This window comes from Physeter macrocephalus, chromosome 21, assembly GCF_002837175.3.
Source record: "Physeter macrocephalus isolate SW-GA chromosome 21, ASM283717v5, whole genome shotgun sequence".
Classification (NCBI taxonomy): domain Eukaryota; kingdom Metazoa; phylum Chordata; class Mammalia; order Artiodactyla; family Physeteridae; genus Physeter; species Physeter macrocephalus.
In genome coordinates, this window is record NC_041234.1 from 40,328,499 (window position 1) to 40,348,730 (window position 20,232).

A 20,232-nucleotide genomic window follows, 5' to 3' on the forward strand; every position below is an offset into this window, starting at 1 on the left:
AGTGCATAAATATTTACAATGGTTATATCTTCTTGGATTGACCCCTTGATCATTATGCAGTGTCCTTCTTTGTCTATTTAATAGTATTTATTTTAAAGTCTATTTTGTCTGATATGAGTATTGGTACTCCAGCTTTGTTTTGATTTCTATTTGCATGGAATATCTTTTTCCATCCCCTCACTCTCAGTCTCTATATTTCCCTAGGTCTGAAGTTGGTCTCTTGTAGACAGCATATATATGTGTCTTGTTTTTGTATCCATTCAGCCAGTCTAAATCTTTTCAATGGAGCCTTTAATCCATTCACATTTAAGGTAATTATCAATATGTATGCTCCTATTACCATTTTCTTAATTGGTTTGGGTTTGTTTTTGTAGGTCTTTTCCTTCTCTTGTGTTTCCTGCCTAGAGAAGTTCCTTGAGCATTTGTTGTAAAGTTGGTTTGGTGATGATGAATTCTCTTAGATTTTGCTTGTCTGTAAAGGTTTTAATTTCTCCATCGAATATGAATGCAATCCTTGCTGGGTAATCTTGGTTGTGGGTTTTTCACTTTCACCACTTTAAATATGTCCTGCCACTCCCTTCTGGCTTGCAGAGTTTCTCCTGAAAGATCAGCTGTTAACCTTATGGGGATTCTCTTGTATGTTATTTGTTGCTTTTCCCTTTCCACTTTAATATGTTTTCTTTGTATTTAAATTTTGATAGTTTGATTAATATGTGTCGGCATGTTTCTTCATGGATTTATCATGTATGGGACTCTCTCTGCTTCCTGGATGTGATTGACTATTTCCTTTCCCATTTTAGGGAAGTTTTTGACTATAATCTCTCCAAATATTTTCTCAGACCCTTTCTTTTTCTCTTCATCTTCTGAGACCCCTATAATTCGAATGTTGGTGCATTTAATGTTGTCCCAGCCATCTCTGAGACTGTCCTCAATTCTTTTATCTTTATTCTTCTCTGTGGCAGTATTTCCAGTATTTTATCTTCCTGGTCTCTCATCCATTCTTCTGCTCAATTATTCTGCTATTGATTCCCTCTAGAATATTTTTAATTTCATTTATTGTGTTGTTCATCATTGTTTGTTTTCTCTTCGGTTCTTCTAGGTCCTTCTTAAACATTTCTTGTATTTTCTTAATTCTATTTCTGAGATTTTGGATCATTTTTACTATCATTACTCTGAATACTTTTTTAGGTAGACTGCTTATTTCCTCTTCATTTGTTTGTTCTCATGGGTTTTTACCTTGCTCCTTCAACTGCTGCATATTTCTCATTTTATTTAACTCACTGTGTTTGGTGACTCCACTCCGCAGGCTGCAGGTTCATACCTCCTGTAATTTTTGGTGTCTGCCCTAGTGGGTGAGAGTGGTTCAGTGGCTTGTGTAGGCTTTCTCATTAAGGGGACTTTTGCCTGTCTTCTCATGGTTGGGGCTGGATCTCCTTCTGGTAGGCCGGGCTGCGTCCAGGGGTGTGTCTTTGGGTTTCTGTGAACTTAGTATGACTCTAGGCAGCCTCTCTGCTAATGGGTGGGGTTGTGTTCCTGTCTTGATAGTTGTCTGGCATGGGGCGTCCAGCACTGGAGCTTATTGGCCATTGGGTGGAGCTGGGTCTTAGTATTGAGACAGAGAACTCTGAGAGAGCCCTCGCCAAGCGGTATTACATGGGGCCAGGAGGTTTCTGGTAGTCCAATGACCTGGACTCTGCTCCCCACCTCACAGGTTCAGGTCCGACACCCAGCTGGAGCACCAAGACCCTGCCAGCCACATGGCTCAGAAGAAAAGGAAGAAAAACAAACAGAGATATAACCCCAAACCACATAGTAATAGCCATACTAAACAGAAAAAATCACACAAAGAAACATACACCCATGGAATAGCTTCAAGACGGTGGAAGACTAAAACGTGGAAATCACATTCCTCCCCACAAATACATCAGAAATAAATTTCCATGTGGAGTAACTCCTACAGAACACCTACTGAACACTGGCAGAAGTCCTCAGACTTTGCAAAATGCAAGAAACTCCTCACGTACCTGGGTAGGGGAAAAGAAAAAAGAAAACACAGACACAAAAGAATACAGATGGGACCAGCAACTCTGGGAAGGAGCTTGAAGGAGGAAAAGTTTCCACACACTAGGAAGCCCCTTCACTGGCTGAGAATGGGGGTGGGCGGGGGGAGGGGAACTTTGGAGCCAGGGAGGAGAGCTCAGCAACAGGGGTGAAGAGGGTAAATTGGAGAGATTCCTGCACAAAGGATCCCTGGCGACCTGCACTCACAAGCCTAAGAGGCTTCTCTGCTCACCTGCCAGGGTGGGTGGGGGATGGGAGCTGAGGCTTGGGCCTTGGAGGTCAGACCCCAGGGAGACGACTGGGGTTGGCTGCGTGAATACAGCCTGAAGGGGGCTGGTGCACCACAGTAGGCCAGGAGGGTGTCTGGGGAAATGTACTGAACTGCCAAAGATGCAAGGGACCATTGTTTTGGAGGGTGCAAGGAGAAAGGATTCAGAGCACCACCTAAACCAGCTACAGAGTCGGGCACGTGCCACAGCTATAAGAGTGTACACCAGAGATGGGCATGAAATGATAAGGCTGCTGCTGCAGCCACCAAGAAGCCTGTGTGCAAGCACAGGTCACTATCCACAGTTCCCCTTCCAGGAGCCTGTGCAGCCCACCACTGCCAGAGTCCCGTGATACAGGGACGATTTTCCCGGAAGAGCACAGAGTGTGCATTGTCATGCCAGCCTCTGATGCCACAGGCTTTTACCGAATTTCGTACCCCTCCCTCCCATGGCCTGAGTGAGCCAGACCCCCTAATCAGCTACTATTTTAACCCCGTCCTATCTGGGTGGGGAACAGACACCTCAGGTGACCTGCGTGCAGAGGTGGGGGACCAAATACAAAGCTGAACCCCAGGAGCTGTGCTAACAAAGAAGAGAAAGGGAAATCTACCCCAGCAGCTGTTGGAGCAGTGGATTAAAACTCCACAATCACCTTGATGTACCCTGCATCTGTGAAATAACTGAACAGATGACGAATCATCCCAAAATTGAGGCGGTGGACATTGGAAGCAACTGTAGACTTGGGGTTTGCTTTCTCCATCTAATTTGTTTCTGGCTTTATGTTTATTTTAGTTTAGTATTTAGAGTTTATTATCATTGGTAGACTGGTTTATTTATTTGGTTTCTCAATTCCTTTTTTAAAAATATATATTTTTTTTCTTTTTTCTATTTTTGGGAGTGTGTAGGTGTATGCTTCTTCATGTGATTTTGTCTGTATAGCTTTGCTTTTACCACTTGTCCTAGGCTCTGTCTGAAGTTTTCTCTACTTTTTTTACATATTTTAGCACTTGTTATCATTGGTGTATTTGTTTTTTCGTTTTGTTGTTCTCTTCTTTCTTTTTTTAAAATATTTTTTATTTTAATAAGTTTATTTTACTTCTTTCTTTCTTTCTTTCCTTTTCTTTCCTTTTTTTCTCACTTTACTTCTGAGCCATGTGGCTGACAGGGTATTGGTGGTCTGGTCGGGTATCAGGCCTGTGCCTCTGAGGTGGGACAGCCGAGTTCAGGACACTGGTCCACCAGAGACCTCCCAGCTCCACATAGTACCCAACAGCGTAAGCTCTCCTAGAGATATCCATCTCAATGCTAAGACCCCACTCCACTCAATAACCAGCAAGCTACAGGGCTGGACACCCTATGCCACACAACTAGCAAGCAGGTACACAACCCCACCCATTAGCACAGAAGCTACCTAAAATCATAATAAGGTCAGAGATACCAAAACACAACACCAGATATGGTCCTACCCACGAGAAAGACAAGATCCAGCCTCATCCACCAGAACACAGGCACCAGGTCCCTCCAACAGGAAGGCTACATAACACACTGAAGTAACCTTAGCCACTTCGGGAAGACACCAAAAACAACGGTGATTATGAACCTGCAGCCTGTAAAAAGGAGACCCCAAACACAGTAAGTTAAGGAAAATGAGAAGCCAGAGGAACACATAGCAGATGAAGGACCAAGGTAAAAACCCACCAGACAAAACAAATGAAAGGAAAATAGCCAGTCTACCTGAAAAATAATTCAGGGTAATCATCGTAAAAATGGTCCAAAATCTTGGAAATAGAATGGCGAAAAGACAAGAAATGTTTAACGAGAACCTAGAAGAAATAAAGACCAAACAAGGATGAAAAACACAATGAAAGAAATTTAAAATCCACTAGAAAGAATCAATAGCAGAATAACTGAGGCAGAAGAATGGATAAGTGACATTGAAGGTAAAATAGTAGAAATATATATGGCAGAAAAGAATTTTAAAAAAGAATGAAAAGAATTGAGGACAGTCTCAGAGAACCCTGGGACAACATAAAATGCACCAACTAGCGAATTATCAGGGTCCCAGAGGAAGAAGAGGAAAAGAAAGGGACTGAGAAAATATTGGAAGATATTATAGTTGAAAACTTCCCTAATATTGGAAGGAAATAATTAATCAAGCCCAGGAAGCACAAAGAGTCCCATACAGGATAAATTCAAGAAGAAACACGCCAAGACACATATTAATTAAAGTATCAAAAATTAAATACAAAGACAAAATATGAAAAGCAGCAAGGGAAAAACAACAAATAACATACAAGGGAATCCCCATAAGGTTAACAGCTGACCTTTCAGCAAAAACTCTGCAAGCCAGAAGGGAGTGGCAGGACATATTTAAAGTGATGAAAGGGAAAAACATACAACAATGATTACTCTACCCACCAAGTATCTCACTCAGATTTGATGGAGAAATTAAAATATTTACAAACAAGCAAAAGCTAAGAGAACCCAGCACCACCAAACCAGCTTTACAACAATTGCTAAAGGAACTTCTGTAGGTAGGAAACACAAGAAAAAGAAAAGACCTACAATAACAAACCCAAAACAGTTAAGAAAATGGTAACAGGAACAATCATATTGATGACTACCTTAAATGTAAATAGATGAAATGCTCCAACAAAAAGACACAGACTGGCTGAATGGGTACAAAAACAACACCTGTATATATGCTGTCTATAAGAGACCCTCTTCCGACCTAGGGACACATACATACTGAAACTGAGTGGATGGAAAAAGATATTCCTTGCAAATGGAAATCAAAACTAAGCAGGTGTAGCAATTCTCATATCAGACAAAATAGACTTTAAAATAAAGTATATTTCAAGAGACAAAGAAGGACACTACATAATGATCAAGGGATCAATCCAAGAAGAAGATATAACAATTGTAAATATACATGCACCCAATATAGGAACACCTGAATACATAAGGCAAATGCTAACAACCAAAAAGGGGAAATGGACAGTAACACAATCATAGTAGGGGATTTTAACACCCCACTTTCACCAATGGACAGATCATCCATAATGAAAATAAATAAGGAAATACAAGCTTTAAATGTTACATTAAACATGATGGAATTAAGTGATATTTATAGGACATTCCTTCCAAAAAAACCAGAATACACTTTCTCCTCAAGTGCTCACGGAACATTCAGCAGGATAGATCATATCTTGGGTCACAAAACAAGCCTTGGTAAATTTTAAAAATACTGAAATCTTATCCAGTATCTTTTCTGATCACAATGCTATGAGACTCGATATCAGTTACAGGAAAAAATCTGTAAAACATACAAATACATGGAGGCTAAACAATACACTACTTAATACCCAAGAGAACACTGAAGAAATCAAAGAGGAAATGAAAAAACACATAGAAACAAATGACAATGAAAACACAATGACCCAAAACCTATGGGACACAGCAAAACAAGTTCTAAGAGGGATGTTTATAGCAATACAATCCTACCTCAGGAAACAAGTATCTCAAATAAACAACCTAAACTTCACCTAAAGCAATTACAGAAAGTAGAACAAGAAAACGCCAAAGTTAGCAGAAGGAAAGAAATCATAAAGATCAGATGAGAAATAAATGAGAAAGAAATGAAGGAAACAATAGTTAAGATCAATAAAACAAAAAGCTTGTTCTTTGAGAAGATAAACAAAATTAATAAACGATTGCCCAGACTCAAGAAAAAAGGTAGAAGACTCAAATCAACAGATTTACAAATGAAAAAGGAGAAGTAACAACTGACACTGCAGAAATACAAAAGATCATGAGAGATTACAGCAAGCAACCATATGCTAATAAAATGGACAAGTTGGAAGAAATGAACAATTTCTTAGAAAAGCACAACATTCTGAGACTGAATCAGGAAGAAATAGAAAATATAAACAGAACAAACAGAAGCACTGAAATTGAGACTTTGATTAAAAATCTTCCAGCAAATAAAAGTCCAGGACAAGATGGTATCACAGGCAAATTCTATCAAACATTTAGAGAAGAGCTAACACCTATGCTTCATAAACTCTTGCAAAATATAGCAGAGGGAGGAACACTCCCAAACTCATTCTGCGAGGCCACCATCACCCTGATGCCAAAACCAGACAAAGATGTCACAAAGAAAGAAAAGTACAGGCCAGTATTACTGATGAACACAGATGCAAAAATCGTCAACAAAATATTAGCAAAAAGAATCCAACAGCACATTAAAAGGATGGTACACCATGATCAAGTGGGGTTTATCCCAGGAATAAAAGGATTCTTCAGTATACACAACTCAATTGATGTTATACGGCACTTTAAACAAATTGAAGGACAAAAACCATATGATCATCCCAACAGATGCAGGAAAAGCTTTCAACAAAATTCAACACCCATTTATGATAAAATCCTCCATAAATTAGGCATAGTGGGAACTTACATCAACATAATAAAGACCATGTATGCCAAACCCACAGCCAGCATCATTCTCAATGGTGAAAAAGTGAAACCATTTCCACTACGATCAGGAATAAGACAAGGTTGCCTACTTTACCACTATTATTCAGCATAGTTTTGGAAGTTTTAGCCACAGTCATCAGAGAAGAAAAAGAAATAAAAAATCTAAATTGGAAAAGAAGAAGTAAAGCTGTCACTGTTTGCAGATGACATGATACTATATAGAAAGAGTCCTAAAGATGCTACCAGAAAACCAGTAGAGCTAATCAATGAATTTGGTAAAGTATCAGGATACAAAATTGATACACAGAAATCTCTTGCATTCCTATACACAAATGATGAAAAATCTGAAAGAGAAATTAAGGAAACACTCCAATTTACCATCTCAACAAAATGAATAAAATACCTAGGAATAAACCTACCTAAGAATACAACAGATCTGTATACAGAAAACTATAAGACACTGATGAATGAAATTAAAGATGATACAAACAGATGAAGAGATATACCATGTTCTTGCATTGGAAGAATCAACATTGTGAAAATGGCCATACTACCCAAAACACTCTAAAGATTCAATGCAATCCGTATCAAACTACCAATGACAGTTTTCACAGAACTAGAACAAAATTTTCACAATTTCTATGGAAACACAGAAAACAGAATAGCTGAAGCAATCTTGAGAAAGAAAAATAGAGCTGGAGGAATCACGCTTCCTGACTTCAGACTATACTACAAATCTACAGTAATCAATACAGTATGGTTCTGACACAAAAGCAGATATATAGAGCAACGGAACAAAATAGAAATCCCAGAGATAAACCCATGTATATACGGTCACTTATCTTTGATAAAAGAGGGAAGAATATACAATGGAGGAAAGACAGCCTCTTCAATAAGTTGTGCTTGGACAACTGGATAGCTACATGTAAAAGAATGAAAATAGTACACTCCCTAACACCATACAGAAAAATAAACTCAAAATGCATTAAAGACATAAATGTAAGGCGAGAAACTATAAAACTCTTAGAGGAAAACATAGGCAGAACACTCTATGACACAAATCACAGCAAGATCCTTTTTGATCCACCTCCTAGAGTAATGGAAATAAAAACAAAAATAAACAAATTGGACCTAATGAAACTTAAAAGCTTCTGCACAGCAAAGGAAACCACAAAGAAGATGAAAGGATGCTCAACATCACTAATCATTAGAGAAATGCAGATCAAAATTATAATGAGGTATCACCTCACACTAGTCAGAATGGCCATCATCAATAAATCTACAAACAATAAATGCCTGAGAGTGTGTGGAGAAAAGGGAACTCTCTTGCACTGTTAGTGGGAATGTAAATTGATACAGCCACTATGGAGAACAGTAGGGAGATTCCTTAAAAAACTAAAAATAGAACTACCATATGACCCAGCAATTCAACTACTGAGCATATACACCGAGAAAACCATAATTCAAAAGAGTCACGTACCAAAATGTTCATTGCAGCTGTATTTACAATAACCAGGATATGGAAGCAACCTAAGTGTCACTTGACAGATGAATGGAAAAACAAGATGTGGCACATATATACAATGGAATATTTCTCAGCCATAAAAAGAAACGAAATTGAGTTATTTGTAGTGAGGTGTATGCACCTAGAGTCTGTCATACAGAGTGAAGTAAGACAGAAACAGAAAAATAAACACTGTATGCTAACACACATATATGGAATCTAAAAAAAAGTGTTTATGAAGAACCTAGGGGCAGGACAGGAATAAAGATGCAGGCGTAGAGAATGAACTTGATTACACGGGGAGGGGGAAGTGTAAGATGGGACGAAGTGAGAGAGTGGCATGGACTTATATATACTACCGAATGTAAAATAGATAGCTAGTGGGAAGCAGCTGCATAGCACAGGGAGATCAGCTCAGTGCTTTGTGACCACCTAGAGGGATGGGATAGGGAGGGTGGGTCAGAGATGCAAGAGGGAGGAGATTTGGGGATATATGTTTATATATAGCTGATTCACTTTGTTATAAATCAGAAACTAACACACCAATGTTAAGCAATTGTACTCCAATAAAGATTAAGAAAAGAAATATACGCACACACTCATAAAGAGAAAAAAAACAAACAACTAAAAAAATAACAAACTAACAGAGAGAACCCTAGGATAAATGGTAAAAGCAAACCTAAACAGAGAAGATCACACAAAGAGACATACACATACACACTCACAAAAAGAGAATAAAGGTAAAAAAAAAAATATTTAAAAGATAATAAATTTAAGAAGTAAAATTAAATTTTAAAAAAAGGAAGAGAGCAGCCAAACCAATGAACAAATCCACAAATGATAACAAGCACTAAAGTCTAAACTGTGATAAATGTAAAACCAGAAACCAATCAGATGCAGAAAGCAAATGCAAAGGCTAAAGTTGCACCCAAAGTCAACCGCCTCAATTTTGGGAACATTCTTTGTCTATTCAGGTATTGTTCAAATGCAGCATCTTTCAAGTTGATTGTGGGGATTTAATCTGCTTGTCCTCAGGCTGCATGGAGTAATTCCCCTTTCTTTTCTTTGTTCCCACAGCTCCTGGGCTTCAGCTTTGGTTTTGGCCCTGCCTCTGCGTTTAGGCTGCCCTCAGGTATCTATTTCCCTCCCAGACTGGAGGGGTTAAAGCAGCAGCTGATTAGGGCTCTATTGCTCACTCAGGCTGCGTTGAGGGAGGGGTACGGTAGTTATAATTGGAATGCAGGGAGAACCTATGGTGGTAGAAGCCAGCATAATATTGTCACAGCCTGAGGCACGCAGTGTGTTCTCCCAGGGGAAGTTGTCCCTGGATCACGGGACCCTGGCAGTGGCATGCTGCACAGGTTACCGGGGTGGTGTGGGTAGTGACCCGTGCTTTCACACAGGATTCTTGGTGGCAGCGGTGGTGGTTTTAGCCGTCCATGCCCATCTCTGCAGCCCGAGATGTTAGCCACAGCTTGCACCCATCTCTGGAGCGCACTTAGGTGGTACTCTGCCTTCTGTGGGCACACAGAGTGGGAATGCCCTCCCCTCTCTGACCCCTAAACAATGGTCTCTTGCCCCTCCAGCAGGTCCAGACTTTTTCCTGGACTCCCTCCTGGCTAGTTGTGGCACACTAGCCGCCTTCAGGCCATCTTCATGCAGCTAACCCTAGTCCTCTCCCTGGGATTTGACCTGCAAAACTTGAACGTCAGGTCCCAGCCCCCACCTGTGAAGGTTGGTCAGCAGATAAGCATCTCAGGCTCGTGAGTGCTAGTTATCACTGATCCTCTGTGAGGGAATCTCTCTGCTTTGCCCTTTGCACCCCTGTTGCTGCACTCTCCTCCATGGCTCCGAAGCTTCACCCCCGGCCACTCTTCATCCCCGCCACTGAAGGGGCTCCCTAGTGTGTGGAAACTTATCCTCTTTCACAGCTCCTTCCCAGATATTCAGGTCCTGTCCCTATTCTTTTTTCTCTGTTTATTTCTTTTTTTCTTTTGCCCTGCCCAGGTACGTGGGGATTTTCCTGCCTTTTTGGAAGTCTAAGATCTTCTGCCAGCTTTCAGTAGGTGTTCTGTAGGAGTTGTTCCACATGTAGATGTATTTTTGATGTATTTGTGAGGAGGAAGGTGATCTCCACGTCTTAACCCTCCACCATCTTGAAGGTCCTCTCTGTTTTTGTTATTTGTCTTGGGTTTTATTTGTCTGTTTTCATTTTTTTTAATTTTCTTTTTTTTCTTTTTCTCTGTGCAGCTTATGGGCTCTTGGGTGTATAGCCTGGGATCAGGCCTGGGCCTCGATGGCAGGAGCAGTGAATCCAGGACAGTGTACCACCAAAGAATTCATGGGAACAGGGAATATTAATCAGTGTGCATGCTCCCAGAGGTATCCATATCATCACCAAGACCTGTCCCCACACACCTGCTTGCAGGTTCCAGTTTTGGACACCTAATGCCAAACAACCAGCAAGACAGGAACACAGCCCCACGCATCAGCAGACAGGCTGCATGAAGTGGTATTAAACTCACAGACACCCCAAAACACTCCACCTGACGTGGCCCTGGCCTTCAGAGGGAAAAGACTCAACACCACCCACCAGAGCACAGATAACAATCCCTCCCACCAAGAAGCCTAAACAAGCCCTTGGACCAACCTCACCCACCAAGGGGCAGACACCAGAAGCAAGAAGAGCTATAACCCTGCAGCCTGATTAAAGGAGACAATAAACACAGTAGCTTAGACAAAATGAGATGACAGAGAAGTATGTTGCAAATGAAGGGGCAAGGTAAAATCCCAAAAGACCAAATAAATAAAGAAGAGACAGGCAATCTACCTGAAAAAGAATTCAGGGTAATGATAGGAAAGATGATCCAAGATCTCAGAAATAGAATGGAGGTACGGATTGAGAAGATAAAAGAAATGTTCAACAAGCGCCTAGAAGAACTAAAGAACAATCAGTGGTGAACAGCACAATAACTGAAATGAAAAATAAAATAGAAGAAATCAATAGCAGAAAAACTGAAGTAGAAGAATGGATAAGTATGCTAGAAGATAGAATCGTGGAAATCATTCCCACAGGACAGAGAAAAAAGAATGAAAAGAAACCTCTGGGACAACATTAAATGCACCAACATTCGAATTATCGGGGTCCCAGAAGAAGAAGAGAAAAACAGGAACTGAGAAAATATTTGAATAGATTATAGTTGAAAACTTCCCTAACATGGGAAAGGAAATAATCAACTCCAGGAAGAACAGAGAGTCCCATACAGGATAAACTTAAGGAGAAACATACTGAAACATATATTAATCAAACTAACAAAAATTAAGTACAAAGAAAAAACATTAAAAGCAGCAAGGGAAAAGCAACAAACAGCATACATACAAGGGAATCTCCATAAGGTTATCAGCTCATTTTTCAGCAAAACCTCTGCGGGGCAGAAGAAAGTTAAATAATATGCTTAAAGTGATGTAAGGGAAAAACCTACAACCAAGGTAAATCTACCCAGCAAGGATTTCATTCAGATTTGACAGAGAAATCACAAGATATACAGAAAAGCAAAAGCTAAGAGAATTCAGCACCATCATACCAGCTTTACAACAACTGCTAAAGGAAGTTCCTTTAGCTCTCCAAGAGCTAAAGGACCTTCTCCAGGAGGGAAACACAAAAGAATAAAAAGATCTACAAAAATAAAGCCACAATTAAGAAAATGACAATGGGAACATACATATCAATAAGTACCGTAAATGTAATTGGATTAAATGCTCCAACCAAAAGACACAGACTGGATGAACGGATACAAAAACAAGACCCATATATATGCTGTCTACAAGAGACCCACTTCAGACCTAGGGACACATACAGACTGAGAGTGAGGGAATGGAAAAAGATATTCCATGCAAATGGGAATCAAAAGAAAGCTGGAGGAGCAATACACATATCAGACAAGATAGACTTTAAAATAAAGACTATTACAAGAGACAAGGAAGGACACTACATAATGATCATGGGATCAAGCCAAGAAGAAGATATAACCATTTTAAATATTTATGCACCCAAACTAGGAGCACCTCTATACATGAAGCAAATGCTAACACTTATAAAGGGGAAATCGACAGTAACACAATAATAGTGGGGGACATTAACACCCCACTTACACCAATGGACAGATGAGCAAGACAGAAAATGAATAAGGAAACCCAAGCTTTAAATGACACAAGAGACCAAATAGACATAATTGATATTTATAGGACATTCAAACCAAAAGTGGCAGAATACACTTTATTCTCAAGTGCTCACAGATCATTCTCCAGGATAGATCACATCCTGGATCACAAATCAAGCCTCAGTAAATTTAAGAAAATTTAAATTGTATCAATCATCTTTTCCTACCACAATGCTATGGGATTATAAATCAATTACAGGAAAAAAGAACTATAAAAAATACAAACATATGGAGGCTAAACAATATGCTATGAAAGAACCAAGAGATCACTGATGAAATCAAAGAGGAAATGAAAACATACATAGAGACAAATAACAATGAATACATATGACCTAAAATGTACAGGATGCAGCAAAAGCAGTTCTAATAGGGAAGTTTATAGCAAAACAACCCTACCTCAAGAAACAAGAAAAATCTCAAATATACAACCTAAACTTACACCTAAAGCAATGAGAGAAAGAAGAACAAACAAAACCCAAAGTTAGTAGAAGGAAAGAAATCATTAATATTAGAGCAGAAACGAATGAAATATAAATGAATAAAACAATAGCAAAGATCAATGAAACTAAAAGCTGGTCTTTTGAGATGATAAATGAAACTGATAAACCTTTAGCTAGACAGACTCAGGAGGAAAAAATGGAGAGGAATCAAATCAATAAAATTAGAAATGAAAAAGGAGAAGCTACAATTGACACCACAGAAATGCAAAGGATCATAAGAGACTACTACAAGCAATTATATGGCAGTAAAATGGACAACCTGGAAGAAATGGACAGTCGTAGAAAAGTACAACCTTCCAAGGCTGAGCCAGGAAGAAATAGAAAATATGCAGAGACCAATCACAAATAATGAAAATGAAACTGTGATTAAAAATCTTCAAACAAACAAAAGTCCAGGACCAGATGGCTTCATAGGTGAATTCTATCAAACATTTAGAGAGGAGCTAACACAGATCCTTTTCAAACTATTTGAAAAATCTGCAGTGGGCAGAACACCCCCAATACATTCTATGAGTCCACCATCACCCTGATACCAAAACCAGACAAGGATATAACAAAAAGAGAAAATTACATGCCCATATCACTGATGAACATAGACAGAAAAATCCTTAACAAAATACTACCAAACCAAATCCAACAACATATTATAAGGGTCATCCACCATGATCAAGTGGGATTTCTCCCAGGGATGCAAGAATTCTTCAATATATGAAAATCAATCAATGTGATACACCATATTAACAAACTGACAAATAAAAACCATATGATCATCTCAAGAGATGGAGAAAAAGATTTTGACAAAATTCAACACCCATTTAGGATAAAAACTCTCCAGAAAGTGAGCCCAGAGGGAACCTACCTCAACATAATAAAGGCCATACATGACAAGCCCATAGCACACATCATTCCTATAGGTGAAAAACTGAAAGCACTTCTTCTAAGATCAGGAAAAAGACAAGGGTGTCCACTCTCACCACTATTATTCAACATAGTTTTGGAAGTTCTATTCGTGGCAATCATAAAGTGAAAAGAAATAAAAGGAATCCAAATTGGAAAAAAAGAAGTAAAACTGTCACTGTTTGCAGATGACATGATACTATGCATACAGAATCCTAAAGAGGCCACCAGAAAACTACTAGAGCTAATCAATGAATTTATTAAATTCACAGGATACAACTTAATACACAGAAATCACTTGCATTCCTATACACTAACGATGAATGATTAGAGAGAGTAATTAAGGAAATAATCCCATTTACCATTGCAACAAAAATTATAAAATATCTAGGAATAAACCCACGTAAGGAGGCAAAAGACCTGTATGCAGAAAACTATAAGATACTGATGAAAGAAATGAAAGACAGTACAAACAGATGGAGAGATATACCATGTTCTTGAACTGGATGAATCGATACTGTGAAAATGACTGTACTACCCAAAGCAGTCTACAGATTCAATGCAATCCCTATGAAATTACCAATGGAATTCTTCACAGAACTAGAGCAAAAAAAAATTACATTTTGTATGGTAACACAAAAGAACCCGAAGAGACAAAGCAATCTTGAGAATGTAAAATGGAGCTGGAGGAACCAGGCTACCTGCCTTCAGACTATATTACAAAGCTAAAGTAATCAAGACAGTATGGTACTAGCACAAAAACAGAAATATAGATCAATGTAACAGGATAGAAAGCCCAGAGATAAATACACACACCTACTAATCTTTGACAAAGGAGTCAAGAATATACCATGGAGAACAGACAGTCTCTTTAATAAGTGGTGCTGGGAACTCTGGACAGTTACATGTAAAAGAATGAAATTAGAACACTCCATAACACCATACACAAAAATGAAAACAAAATGGATTAAAGACCTAGATGTGAGACCAGAGAGTATTAAACTCTTAAAGGACAACATTGGCAGAACACTTTATGACATAAAGTGCAGCAATATCTTTTTTGACCTACTTCCTAGAGTAATGAAAATAAAAATAATAAATAAACAAATAGAACCTAATTAAACTTAAAAGTTTGTGCACAGCAAAGAAAACCATAAACAAGACGAAAAGACAAGCCTCAGAATGGGAGAAAATAGTTGCAAATGAAGCAAATGACAAAGGATTAATCTCCAAAATATACCAGTGGCTCATGCAGCTCAATATCAAAAAAACATACACCCCTATCAAAAAATGAGCAGATGACCAAATAGACATTTCTCCAAAGAAAACATGCAGATGACCATAAAACACATAACAATATGCTCAACATCACTCATTATTAGAGAAATGCAAATCAAAACTACAATGAGGTGCCACCTCCCACTGGTCAGAACAGCCATTATCAAAATATCTACAAACAATAAATGTTGGAGAGGGTGTGGAGAAATGAGAACCCTCATGCACTATTAATGGGAATGTAGATTGATAGAGCCGCAATGGAAAACAGTATGGAGGTTCCTAAAAAACTAAAAATAGAACTACCATATGACCCAGCAATCCCACTACTGGGCATATACACAGAGAAAACCATAATTCAAAAAGACACATGCATGCCAAATTTCACTGCAACTCTATTTACAATAGCCAGGACATGGAAGCAACCTAAATGTCCATCAACAGAGGAATCAATAAAGAAGATGTGGTACATCTATACAATGGAATATTACTCAGCCATAAAAAGGAACGAAATTTGGTCATTTGGAGAGACCTGGATGGACCTAGAGAGTGTCATACAGAGTGAAGTAATTCAGAAAGAGAAAAACAAATATTGTATATTAACGCATATATGTGGAATCTAGAAAAATGGTATAGATGATCTTCTTCACAAAGTAGAAATAGAGACACAGACGTAGAGAGCAAATGTATGGATACCGAGGTGGAAAGGGGGGGTGGGAGGAATTGAGGGATTGGGATTGACACATATACACTATTGATATTATGTATAGAATTGATAACTAATGAGAACATACTGTATAGAACAGGGAACTCTACTTAATGTACAGTGGTGACACAAATGGAAAGGAAATCCAAAAAAGAGCAGATATATGTATATGTATAGCTGATTCATTTTTCTGTACAGTAGAAACTAACTCAACATTTTAAAGCAACTATACTCCAAAAAAATTAATTAAAAAAAAGAACCAATGGGCCAATGAAAAAATCAAAGATAAAATTTTAAAAATACCTTGAAACAAATAAAAATGGAAAACACAACTGTACAAAATGTATGGGATGAAGCAAAAAAGAGTTCTAAGAGGGACGTTCATACTGATACAAGCAATAAATTCTCAAATAAACAACCTAACCTACCAGCTAAAGGAATTAGAAAAATAAGAACAAACAAAGCCTAAAGTCAGCAGAAGGAAGAAAATAATAAAGATCAAGCAGAAATAAATGAAATAGAGATTTTAAAAATAGAAAACATCAATGGAACTTAAAGCTGTTTTTTGGAAAAAATAGACAAACCTTTAGCCAGAGTGATCAAGAAAAAAAGAGAAGGCCCAAATAAATAAAATAATAAATAAAAGAAGAGAAAATACAACTGACATCACAGAAATACAAAGAATCATATGAGAATACTATGATCAATTATATGCCAACAAATTAGACAACCTGGAAGAAATAGATAAATTTCTAGAAACATACAACCTTTCAAGAGAGAATCATAAAGAAATAGAGAATCTGAATAGACTGATTACTAGTAACAAAATTGATTCAGTAATTTTTAAAACTCCCAAAAAACAACTCCAAATCCAGATGGCTTCACAGGTGATTTCTACCAAACATTTAAAGAAGAGTTAATACCTATCCTTCTCAAATTATTCCAAAAAATTAAAGAGGATAACATCCAAACTAATTTTATGAGGCCAGCATTATCGTGATAGCAAAACCAGACAAAGATACCACACAAACACACATGTGTGAATGTGAGCACCCACATCCACACACAAATTACTTGCCCAAATCCCTGATGAACATAGATGTAAAAATCCTCTACAAAATATTACAAAATGAATTCAACTTTACATTAGAAGGATTATACACCATGATTAAGTGGAATTCATTCCAGGGATGCAAGAATGTTTTGAAATTTGTAAACCAATGTGATACACCATATAAACAAAAAGAAAAAGAAAAATCATATGATCATCTCAGTGGATCCAGAAAATCATTTTGGGTACACCTGAAACTACTACAACATTGTTAATCAACTATACTTCAACATAAAATAAAAATTACAAAAAAATTTGGTTTTGATGTTGACAAAATTCACTATCATTTTAACATAAAAACTCTCAACAATGTGGGTATAGAGGGAACATACCTCAACATAATAAAGGCAATATATGACAAACTTACAGCTCACATAATATTCAATGGTTAAAAGCTGAAAAATTTCCCTTTAAGATCAGGAACACGACAAAGAAAACAACACTTGATGCTTTATTGAACATAGTATTGGAAGTCCTAGCTACAGCAGTTAAGCAAGAAAAAGGAATGAAAAGTATCCAAACTGGAAAGAAAGAAGTAAAAATATCCTTATTTGCAGATGACATGATACTATATATAGAAAACCCCAAAGACTCCAGTAAAAATCTCTTAGAACTAATAAATGAATTCAGTAAAGTTGCAAGATACAAAATTAACACACAGAAATCTGTTGCATTTCTATAAACTAATAACAAATTTTCAGAAAGGAAATGCAGGAAACAATCCCATTAACAATTCCATCTAAAAGAATAAAATACCTAGGAATAAATTTATCATAGGAGATGAAAGACCACCTGTACTCTAAACACTATAAGCCATTGAGGAAACTGAAGACAACACAAATAAATGGAAAGATATACTATGCTCATGCACTGATAGAAGCATTATCATTAAAATGCCATATTATCCTAAGCAATCTACAGATTCAATGCAATCCTTAACACATATCAATGACATTTATTACAGAACTAGAACAAATAATCCTAAATATTGTATGTAACCACAAAAGACCCAAAATAGCCAAAGCAATCTTGAGAAAGAAGAACCAAGCTCAATGTGTCAAGCTCCCAGACTTGAAACTATACTACAAAGCTATAGTAAACAAAACAGTATGATACAGGCATGAAAACAGACACAAAGATCAATAGAACAGAACAGAGTCCAGAAATAAACCCATGCTCATATGGTCCACTAATCTATGACACAAAGTCAAGAATAAACAATAAGGAAAAGACAATCTTTTCAATAAATGGTGTTTGGAAAACTGGATGGCTTCATGCAAAAGAATGAAACTGGACCATTTTCTTATAGCATATACAAAAATAAAGTCAAAATGGATTAAAGCCTTAAACATTAGACCTAAAACCATACAACTTCTAGAACAAAATAGGCAGTACATTCCTTGCATTGGACTTAGAAAGATTTTTTTGGATATGTCTCCTCAGGCAAGGGAAACAAAAACAAAAATAAACAAATCAGACTACAACAAACTAAAAAGCTTTTGCACAGCAAAGGAAACTACCAACAAAATGAAAAAGGAGACGATATCTTCAAATAGTATATCTTATAAGGGGTCAATTTCCAAAATATATAAAGAACTCATATAAATAAGCAGAATTCAAAGATGGCTGCCCTTCAAGATTTCCGACATCCATGGTGTACATGCCCTGAATAAACCTTGTGACTTTGAATAGAATAGATTTTGTCATCATGATTAGGTTATGTTATATTACATAGTTGGCTCTAAGAAAGTAAGATTATCCAGTTGGGCCTGACCTAATCATATGAGCCTTTAATGGAAGACAGTTTTCCAGCAAGAAGTTTCCTCAAACAATTAAAACTAGAACTACCATACAATTCAGCAACTGTGCTTCTGGGTATTTACTGGAAGAAAACAAAAACACTAGTTCAAAAAGATATATGCATCCCTATGTTCACTGCAGCATTATTTACAATAGCCAAGATGTGGAAGCAACCTAAATAGCTGGGTAAACCCTGCCTCTGCAGAATATCTGAAACGACAATTAATGTTCCCACAACTGAGACCACTCTAGTTTTAGCAACTGTGGACTTTGGGGGCACATACATGTGGGAGTTGGGCCAGGTCAGAGTCTCAGGTGCCCCAGAGTGCCCAAAGAGTCCAGAGATATAACAAGTGGTCTTGGAGGACCTCCTAGGGAGTCTGGGGTTGGCTGTGACTCAACGTAGGAGCAAGAACGCTGAGAGCAGAGGCCTCAGGGAAGTTTTGTTTTTTAATTTATTTGTTAAAAGTTTTAAATATAATTTTTATTATTTAAATTTTATTTTATTTTTTATTGTTCTTTTTCTTTTTGTTGTTTTTTGGATTTTTAAACTTTTTTGCTATTTTATTTTTCTCTTTTTAAATATTTGTTGTCATTTTTGTTTTTTGCTTTCCGTTTTCTTTGCTTCTTTTAATTTGTTTTTGTTTTCTTTTTTTTCATTTCACATCTTTATTGGAGTATAATTGCTTTAAAATGATGTGTTAGTTTCTGCTTTACAACAAAGTGAATCAGTTATACATATACATATGTTCACATATCTCTTCCCTCTTGCATTTCCCTCCCTCCCACCCTCCCTATCCCACCCCTCTGATGGTCACAAACCACCTGACTGATCTCCCTGTGCCATGTGGCTGCTTCCCACTAGCTATTCACCCTACGTTTGGTAGTGTATATATGTCCATGCCACTCTCTCACTTCGTCACAGCTTACACTTCCCCCTCCCCATATCCTCAACTCCATGCTCTAGTAGGTCTGTGTTTAATTCCCGTCATACCCCTAGTCTCTTCACGACATTTTTCTTTTTTCTTAGATTCCAAATATATGTGTTGGCATATGGCATTTGTTTTTCTCCTTCTGACTTACTTCACTCTGTATGACAGACTCCAGGTGCATCCACCTCATTACAAATAACTCAGTTTCCTGAGTAATATTCCATTGTATGTATGTGCCACATCTTCTTTATCCATTCATCTGTTGATGGACACTTAGGTTGCTTCCATGTCCTGGCTATTGTAAATAGAGCTGCAATGAACATTTTGGTACATGACTCTTTGAATTATGGTTTTCTCAGGGTATATGCACAGTAGTGGGTTTGCTGGGTCGTATGGTAGTTAAATTTGTAGCCTTTTAAGGAACCTCCATAATGTTCTCCATAGTGGCTGTATCAATTTACATTCCCACCAACAGTGC

General features: G+C 37.7%; 1 protein-coding gene across 6 annotated transcripts in view; it reads right to left on the reverse strand.

Moving 5' to 3' along the window:
- ARHGEF9 (Cdc42 guanine nucleotide exchange factor 9) overlaps positions 1–20,232 on the reverse strand; it is a 239,649-nt gene that overhangs the window by 109,138 nt on the left and 110,279 nt on the right. For 5 of the 6 annotated variants that reach the window (XM_055081692.1, XM_055081695.1, XM_055081694.1 and 2 more), the window contains exon 4: positions 1,970–2,024. The exons of the other annotated variant lie outside the window; for it this stretch is intronic. In XM_055081692.1, coding sequence (XP_054937667.1) covers positions 1,970–2,024 — 55 coding nt within the window. The remainder of the gene's footprint in view (positions 1–1,969; positions 2,025–20,232) is intronic. 6 annotated transcript variants of the gene reach the window in all.